The sequence below is a fragment of the Camellia sinensis genome, unplaced genomic scaffold (assembly GCF_055761805.1).
Source record: "Camellia sinensis isolate YWXY unplaced genomic scaffold, ASM5576180v1 Unanchor11, whole genome shotgun sequence".
NCBI lineage: Eukaryota > Viridiplantae > Streptophyta > Magnoliopsida > Ericales > Theaceae > Camellia > Camellia sinensis.
In genome coordinates, this window is record NW_028128989.1 from 7,939,951 (window position 1) to 7,949,255 (window position 9,305).

Sequence of the window (9,305 nt, forward strand, 5' to 3'; positions counted from 1 at the left end):
TTTATTTTTTTGGCTAAAATTCACAAAAAAGATAAAATAGGTTAAAATAGTTAATAAAATAAAATATCACATTAAATCCATAATCATTTTATTTTTTCTCTCACAACATCACATTCAACTAAAAAAAAATTCAATCATCTTCCTAAACACAAAAAACTTAGCCTACTAAAATAGTTAAAAACTAAAATAACCTATTAAAATAACAACTTTCCAAACACCCACCATATTGACCGACCAACTACACTGTTGCATATCATTTATTAATCTATTTAAAAGATAATAAGACCTGCGTTTCTCACATGGGTAAATCTAGCATGGATGTTTTACAAGTTTTTAATGTTACTCTATAATCCTCAATTGTCAAGAGAGTGAGATTCTTATTGTTGGAAACAAAATTAAAAATTCAAATTTTTGTTTTGTTTTTTTTTTTTTTTGCTTTTTTGTTACTGTATTAAAGAAAAGAATCTTGGAACAATGCACTGAGAAAATACATATTTTAGTTGATGAAAATGATATACAAATAGAATTTCAGACCAGAATAATGTGATAATAGTATTCTTATAATTACAAATCATGATAGACATTTTAACTTACAAATGAGTATACATATAAACGTGACATATCATACTGAATGAAATATTTATATACAAATTTTGTTTACATAACATTATTTTTGTAAGAACAAATTCAAGGAGAGGAGTATTATAATGATTATTGACATTAATGGAATGGGCCAAAGAATGTTTGAGGAAGAAACCATGTCTGAGATCTCCCTATTAATAGTGTGTTGAAATTGGACCATTGGTGGAGCTGGTATTGGTATTGCACTATTTGATCTCTTCTTCCTGCATTCATGCCAAGTTAAAGTTTTCCCTATTAGAAAGGAAAAAAAAAATTTAGAAGGTGCAATGGTTGATTATGACTTTCGAAGTAGTAATTAACTCAAAAAAAAATACTCATTTAGAATTTGAAATGTGTAGATAAACAATAATGTTATGATGATAATATTTATGTATCAAATTGTATTCACTATTACATGGGTTTAACAGAACACACCACTGTCTTTCACCCACACAGTAAAAACATATCATATGATAATGCATAAATGTGGTTATTATAATATTATTAGTGGATCAAATTCATTGTAGCACACCCCACCAAGTTTAAATTTGTAAGATAGGTTCAAATTTCAAATATTTTTTAAAAAAACTAAAGATTTACGTACCCAGAAGCGAGATTGGGGCAAAAGGTGATGGCATAATCGGAAGCCTTGCAAGTGAAAGTGCTGGTACCATCATCAAATGCATAGCTATAAGCTCTCGGACAAGCAGTCTTGAAAATGGTGGAATAAGAAGAGGGTCTGCAAGTAGTTGGGTTAGCAAACTCCCCACTGCAGCAATATTGGTCTAGCCCAAATGCCTCACATGCACTCTTGCATCCAACCACTCCCACTCCACCATTGTCCCCATCGACCACCTGAAGCTCTTTTGGGCAACCTGAAAATTTTTTATTTTCAACAGTACTACTTAAGCATCATCAACAAGACAACCATGAATCATAGTGACTGCAAATGTAACCCTATATTGCATTGTAATATGTGATTTACAATTTATATTTTTTATTCAGCTCTATTTTTGTGTCCCACCGATCCTATTTAAGTGTTTCACAATTTGTAACACATTTGAGGATGGTGGTCGGGTGGATTGGAGGACAGGAGGTCGAAAGTCTATACGTAGTTGTTGGAAGCGTAAGATTCATGCCCATTAAGCCTGAGGCGTTTCTCTTTGCCACTATAATCTTGGTAGCAGAAATTATTCAGTCTTCTCTTAACATTACGTAGTTGTGCCTAAACAATGTTTTGTGATTTTTTGTGTGTGTGTGTGTGTGGTCATGCAAGGTTATACCCTTGCTATTGGACAGGCACACCATCAACATAGTGTTCCAAGGAGATTGAATAATTAATCTAACCATGGGATTGAGATCAGACTTTGACTTAGCCTCTATTTAGGGAGCACTTGCATATATCCCCAACAAATCCTATGTTTTCCGGCCCATCTAGGCCAATCTAACCATGGGATTGGGATCAGACGTTGAGTTGGCCTCTATTTAGGGAGCACTTGCATATAACCCCAACGAATCCTATGTTTTCAAGCCCATCTAGGCCACTTTCGTGTCAAGCCCATCTAGGCCACTTTTGTCCGACTTCCAGTATATAAGAGCTCCTATTGTCATGCCTAGGAAGGGTTTTCACGCTCTAATCACTAGATACTACTTTTTTACGAAAAATAAAATATAAAAAATCATCAATTACCTGTGTTGAGGTCTGAAACACATCCGGTGGCATTGCATACTCCAAACACCTCTTGTGGGGCAGCAATGAGAGGAAGATTATAACCATCTACAATGCTGACATCGTAGAAGTCTTTCTCATCGGCGTTGGTGCCCATCGTGATCTCAAAGAGAGACGCAGGTGGTGCGGCTCCAACGCCATCACACTCCAGCCTCCCACTGCAATCCCCTGTTTGGCACGTACCCACCCCTGACTCATCAAATTTGCACCCTGTCCTTGCCCATATCCGACCTGACCACCCTGGAAATGCCGGAATTTTGACACTTTGGCCAGAGTCCAATTTGAACCCTGTTGTTGAAAGTTGCAGTGTCCCTGAACCAGCGAGTGTTCCAGGCCAGATTGTTTGTGGGCAATTGTTAGTGAGAGTGAATGTGGAGGCAAATGAGTTGGTTGGGAATGATTTGACAAGAAAGAACATCAAGAACATCCATGGTGATGTTGCAGTGAACATCTTGGGTGGGTTATGGTTCCAAATTCCAATGCCCTTCGAAATTGCAATATCAATATTTATCAATATTTTGACCAATACTGTTTGATATGAACGGATCGAATTCTATTATTTAAAACCAAGGTTGATAATCAGTTACAGGAAAGAGTCACTGCTATATATTGTATTTACAGGTAAGAATCTGCATAGGAAAAAAAAAGGGTTAGAGTTGCTTTGTTAAATTGATCAGCCGCAAGATCCCACTTTTGGGTTTAGTATTTCTTTTTGTTTTTGTTGTCTTGGATGGTACTCACTGTGAAGCAATTCCTTTCTTTACCAATTGCTTGGGCCATCATGTTGATGAAGGAACAACTTCAACACAAAACACAATGAAAGCGACTCAGAAGGCCACACCAGCATATCAATAAGATAGTTTGGATTCTTTGGAAGTCAATCATGTCCGTGTAATGTACAAGATATAGGTTGGGTTACAAAAAATAAATAAATAAATAAGAAGAGACATAAATAAATATAGGCTAAATTTGTTTCACAAATCCCATCTCTTTTCTTTTTTGCCCTCCATAAATTCATCCACAAATTCAAGATCCAAACACAAATTCATTAACAAAATCAAAATCTAAACACAACAGTAGGCTAAATTTGTTTTAACAAATCCCTTCTCTTTTCTTTTCCATTCATAAATTCATTCACAAATTCAAATTCAAGATCCAAACACATAAATTCATTCAGAGTATATGAATAATCCACACTATACTTTCTTTTTTTTGGCTATGGACAACTCTACTTTGGAAGGCCTCAAAGCAAGGCCTGTATTTCCTTTCTTCAAAAAATGCAATTATATTAAATAACAAAATCAACCAAAATTCCAAAAGAGTCTAATTGTATTTCACTGTGTGTGACAGATACAAGCTGGAAGATTGCCGCTACTGTAGTTGAGAAATTGAGGCTAGCAAGTACCTAAATACAGTAGATTCATTAAGTTTAGCCTCTTTGTCATTCTGCTTGAAGATGCAAATCAGAATCTTTGTCCAATTACTCTGTCCAAAGCAGGAGCTCGCAATGTGCAGGTCCTGTTTGGTTCGCATCACATATCGCAGCAAAATTTCACAATAATAAAACTCCAAACATGTCAAAACTCAATATCCTCGACATTTGAAGCCTCTGGGTACCCATTATGCTCCAACTTCACCTTCAATATGGCACAAATAGCCCTAAACTTTGCCCTCAAACAGCCTTAAAATAAAGTACTGGGCAGTGGGCTCCTCCCACATTGGGTAGTTCTTAACCATTTCATCCATCTGTTTGATGCTTTTCTGAACCCTCCACAAAAACAAGTCAGGTTGATTTGGATTGAGAAGTTCCATACATCAGTACAGCCTCTAAAAAACCCTAGTTCCTTGCCTACTTCCAAGCCTTTCTTGAGACCCTCTTGGCATCCCTCATCTTTCCCAGATGATAAGCTGTCATTTTAGCCCTCGCTATAGCCTTCGTTGTAGTAGGCAGCTTCTAGTTTTACGAGAGGGTCGAAGATGTATAAAGTAGAGCTGGAACTGGAATTGGATTGATGAGAATCCATGACATGAATTGGCTTGTGGATACAACCAAGGACTAGTAACTGAGGAAGACAGATTTAGGAGGTCTGGCCTACACCGTGATGTGAATGGTTTCACAGCAATTGCGTTTCCACATTTCATCAGTGTCCTTCAGTGCACCAGTGTTCCCCATAGCAAGCAAAAAGCAGAATTTCCATCCCTGTGCAAACAATAAAAAAAAATGACATTAGAAATGTGCCACTTTATAGTTTAATTAACTTAAAAAATAGAATGATTCAATCATGAAAGCAACAAGCTATTTCAACTCTCCTGAATGGCACATGCTTCAACCCTGCAAAAAAAACATTAGCTTCAGGAAACCATAAATCAAAATCAGCATGGTAGAAGCAGAAACAAACAAAAGAAAAATAAAACGTAAAATAGGAAAGAAACTGGATCGTTCCTCTTCAACCTGAAAAATAATTGAAAAAGTAAATCAATGGTAACTTTAGATAAATTTTCTACGAGATACAAACCAAAATTGTGCTTCATTTGTACTGGAAAACCTGTAGAGCATAAGCGAACCTTAAAAAATTTCCCAATATCCAAGTAACAATAATCCTCTTGAAGATAAGGTTACAGAGATCACAGTCGACGGATAAATAAAGCAAGCCACTAAAAAGCAAATTGCTTCAAGGGGTGAAAACGGCAAATTACAATTAAACAACAAAATAAGCAACATATCACTAACGCATTGTGCAAAATACAACCACATTAGAAACATGCTCATACAGAGGCACCCACGCAAAGAATTGAAAGTCATCAAACGGAGACATTGAGTCAGATATTGCAAAAGAACTCTGTATTTGTCAGAGTTCAAGCTTTGGCGCAGCACAAAAGTAGACCTCGAGCTTTATAGAGAACCCCAAAAAAAAAAGTTAGAAGACATAAAGCATTGTTAAAGATCCTATAAATAGTCCAGCTCATGTTTAGAAGATACAATCCATTAAACAAGTTCAGAATATAAGTTGCTCCAACAGACAGACAGACAGGACAGGACACATCTCGTCCTCCATTAATGTTGCCGCATCAAGTTCCGTTATCCATTCTTGCCGCATGAAAAATAAAAGATCGAAAAAGGAAAATAGGAATAAGAAGATAGTTTATTAAAATTATTAAAGTCTAGCTCATGTCCATGCCATCTCCAATTTGACTGCAGATTGGACTAACAGCAGAGAACGATCTCTCAAAAGGAGAGGGATGGAATTGTGCATCCCTTCTGCGCTTAAAAGCACAGCTATCAGAAGCAGAACTCTCATCATCAATCTTTCTCCGGACACCTCTCACCGCATGTTGCTCAGCCGGTGTTAGAGGGAAAACCTGCCTGCTAACTCTGCAAAGGGAGCTATGGTTATCGTAGAGAATTCTCTGGTTACAGTTTTTGTCACAGATATGTGTGAGTCCTGTTAGTCTGCAGCGGAACATGTTTCCACATACATGTTCATTTTCACATTTCCCATCACACTTGTGGACAGGGTTTGGACCATCTTGGCCCAGAATACTTGACAAATAAATAACATTTGTAGGCACGGATACCATAGATTTGCCAAATACCTCCATCTCTTCCTTAGATCAGCAAACTTAAACAGATCTTTATGAGGATTCCACAATCCAAAAAGCCTTGCCCCAAAAATGTTCTGCAGAGCCCACCACAATATGAGAAAATGTAAGTTCAATGCAAAGGGAACTGTGGCTCTAAGGAATATGATGACAGTGACGATAGTTCCTAAAAAACTATTATTTTTTACTTAAACAACGTTGATAATTTTTTATGCGCATTCTGCAACAATAATGCAGCTTCTTCACATACCTAAATGAGATTACATTATATTTGAAAGCTTCGGGTGTAACATATGAGGCCCAATAGAGTACCATATCTATGTTTCTCTCATCATGCCACAAAAGAAGAGAAAACCAGTAAATGACAGAGTGAGAAAAGGGGAGCTGAGATCAACCTAAATAAAAATCATGGCCAATGAAAGTATATGCAACTACTCCATTCGATGGGGCCAAAAAATGGGCTTAATAGTCTCACAGTGGGATCAACATATTAGATCTGTGTAAATAATTTCAAAAAAAAAAAAAAAAAAAAAAAAAAAAATTCCTCTACATGAACATACCCAGGAATAATCTCATTCATTACAAATTCACAATGATGGTTTTCTTTCTTAGTTGTGCAACATACCCAGAAAAATTACCCAAAATTTTACCCGGAATTAAAAATTTGAACAAGATTCATTATGAATATGGCCCACAACAAACTAACTTCAAATCTAAACCCTACACTTCACTTACAGGGTAAAATTGCAGGTAAAATTTCATGGAAACTGTGATTGTTATACATAATCTTTCAATGACATTTATAATTTTCTAAATATGAAGAGAAAAATAAAAACCCCATAAAAGAACAATAAATGACCAACAATATAAACGCATCACCAGCATTTCCCAACTAACAGTATAGCACACAAAACAAGTGCTACACAGAGCAAACATAGAGCTACCAAAATCTCCAATTTGAGTGCCTTTCAAAAGTCACATGACAAAGAGACAACAACTAAAACCCTAGAAACCAAATTGGGAAAAAATCAACAAAAACACAAATAAAGTAAACACATACATACATGTTAAAAACTGAACAGAGTGAGCTTGAGAAGAACCAAATGATGTGTATATACATACACATAGACAGATATATACAAAAAGATTACAAGAATATAAGAGAGAAGAGAAGGGACCCAAGAAAAACTCACCAGCAAACAAGAAGAGAAGATCCAAACTCTCTCTCTCCTCGCACCTCCGAGTCTAAAGCAAGAAAAATGGGAGCAAGAGAGTTGGGTATTTATAGAGAGAAGGGAAGGTGATCCGATTCACGTGACGCGTTGAACAAGCAGCAGATGAAATAAGAGTGAAATTTCGGTGAAATGATTAGGTTTGTTTCTGTCTTTAATTTGAAATTGTTTTACGCGAGCCGCGTGGTCTTGGATGAAGGTTAATGCGCGAGTGAGAGGCGGAGAGGTGCATTCATGGTCACGTGCACAAGGACAATTATTGTGTGGTCATGGCCAAATTCAAGCCTGCGTTTTTTGTTTTTCCAAACTCAAAAATATATCCCACTAAATTCAAAAATTATTTTTAAAATTCGTAACTCAATTTAAAATTTTTCTAAAAAATTAAAATTAAAAGTCAGTTTGGTTTACTTTGTAAAACTCAATTTTGCTTTAAAATCATGATTTGGATGAAATATATTAACTAAATATATTTTTAAAATACAACTTAAAATTACTTTTAAAACTCCTCTCTTCTCTTTTTTTATTTTATTATTATTAATCAATCAATAAATTACTTTTTATCTATCATCTCTCCTCTCACATTCTACCTTTGTTTGGGGTATACTATAAGTACACTTTTTATATTTTTATCTTTTTTTTGGTCAAATCACCTTTATTTTTCTATACATTTTTTTTTGTAAAAAGTCAAAAAAATACTTATTTAAATAAACTATTTACAAAACTCATAACCAAACAAATTTTTTCTTTTCAAAACAGCATTTTAAAAAAAAATCAAAAAAAATTTGTTTGATTATGAATTTTGAAAAGAATTTTGAATTATATTTTGAATTTTGAGTTATTTTTTGAAATTTATTGGATTTAATTATTTTTTAAATATTTAAAAAAATTTCTTAATTTTATTTTTTTAGGGTAAATATTTATATTTTAAATACTTTTTTTTTTTTAATATGCACTATATTTTATACATCTGTGTGTTGTATTTTTTAAAAATATTTTAAATATATATTTTTTATTTTAAATATATAATTTTTATTTTAAATATTTTTTATTTTTTATTTTAAATATTATATTTCATTCAATAAATATATGTTTAATTTTTTTTACTTTATTAAAATATTTAATTTTTTTTAAATTTAAAAAAAATGGATCGCCATATGTATCTAAATCAACAAATTATTTAGCTAATACTTACAAAAATAACAAAAAATAAAAATTTGAAAAAATAAAAAATAAAAAATATTTTTCTTCAAAAATAAAAATAAACAAAATATTTTAAAAAAAAATAAAATAAATAATAATTTTAAAGGACAAAATAAAAAAATATATATTTTTTTGAAATTTTTTTAATAGAATTTTGAAAAAAATTTGGTTATGAGTTTTGAAAATAATTTTTGAATTGAGTTTTGAATTATGTATTTAGTTATATTTTTGAAAATAGTCTTTGGATTGAGTTTTAAGGTATGTGTTTGGTGATGATTTGAGTGTGGATTTGTGTTTTGAGTTTAAAATATTAAAAAATAAAAATATTTTAAAATATTTAAATAAAAATTATATACTTAAAATAAAAATAATAAAATTTACTTAAACATTTTTAAATATTTAAAAAAAATAAATATAAAAAATTTCAAAACACAACTCAAAATTTAAAAACTCAAAACTCAAAATACAATTTAAAACTCTTTTCAAAATTCAAAACTCTTTTCTAAATTCAAAATTTCAAGACTCATAACCAAATCAAATTTTTCTTTTTAAAACTCAATTCACAACTTTACATTTAAATTACAACTCCAAACTTAATTCATAATTTTAAAACTAACTAAACGGAGCCCAAGTGTTACGCTCAATTCGTTAATAATACAAAACTTTTTACCAAAATTTTCACCACCACCCAGGTAAGTACTATCAAGAGAAATGTCTCATTTTTCCATTTCTTCACTTTCAAATACATCTCTAACTAGTGGCAAACCCGTGCTATGCACAGGATTAATTTAATAATGTATAAATTTTTTAATAATGCATTAAATTCTAATTTAAATCATAAAATTATAATCATAATGCATATGAATCATCTTTTCAAATTTCATAAGTAAAGACAATAATACTTCAAAACAAATATTTACAAA

The 9,305-nt window shown here is 32.6% G+C and overlaps 2 protein-coding genes across 5 annotated transcripts; both read right to left on the reverse strand.

Annotated features, from left to right (window-relative positions):
* Positions 1-559: 559 nt before the first annotated feature.
* On the reverse strand, positions 560-7,288 carry LOC114307679 (pathogenesis-related thaumatin-like protein 3.5). Of its 4 annotated transcripts, XM_082911441.1 has the most exons (5): positions 7,144-7,197; positions 3,092-6,027; positions 2,312-2,979; positions 1,226-1,496; positions 560-845 (listed from the first exon to the last, which is right to left on the reverse strand). In XM_082911441.1, exons 3-5 carry the CDS (start codon positions 2,799-2,801, stop codon positions 668-670), a joined length of 939 nt encoding a protein of 312 aa, XP_082767567.1. In that variant the 5' UTR covers positions 2,802-2,979; positions 3,092-6,027; positions 7,144-7,197; the 3' UTR covers positions 560-667. The 4 variants fall into 4 exon arrangements, with proteins under 4 accessions (XP_082767567.1, XP_082767568.1, XP_082767566.1 ...); XM_082911442.1 differs by having other exon boundaries at positions 2,312-4,550; positions 7,144-7,288; XM_082911440.1 differs by having other exon boundaries at positions 2,312-6,027.
* Positions 4,443-5,950, reverse strand: LOC145788871 (uncharacterized). Its single transcript, XM_082911331.1, has 2 exons — positions 5,561-5,950; positions 4,443-4,550 (listed from the first exon to the last, which is right to left on the reverse strand). The coding sequence occupies exons 1-2, from the start codon at positions 5,948-5,950 to the stop codon at positions 4,443-4,445; spliced, it is 498 nt and encodes a 165-aa protein (XP_082767457.1).
* Positions 7,289-9,305: the final 2,017 nt, after the last annotated feature.

Excerpts from the sequence above, each read along its gene's own strand:
- LOC114307679 (XM_082911442.1), bottom strand. The coding sequence starts at position 2,801 with ATGTTCACTGCAACATCACCATGGATGTTCTTGATGTTCTTTCTTGTC. Across the intron at positions 1,497-2,311 it reads TGTTTCAGACCTCAACACAG|GTTGCCCAAAAGAGCTTCAG; the intron begins GTAATTGATGAT and ends AAAAATTTTCAG. Across the intron at positions 846-1,225 it reads TGCCCCAATCTCGCTTCTGG|GAAGAAGAGATCAAATAGTG; the intron begins GTACGTAAATCT and ends GCATGAATGCAG.
- LOC145788871 (XM_082911331.1), bottom strand. The coding sequence starts at position 5,950 with ATGGAGGTATTTGGCAAATCTATGGTATCCGTGCCTACAAATGTTATT. Across the intron at positions 4,551-5,560 it reads TTGAGAGATCGTTCTCTGCT|GGATGGAAATTCTGCTTTTT; the intron begins GTTAGTCCAATC and ends TTGTTTGCACAG.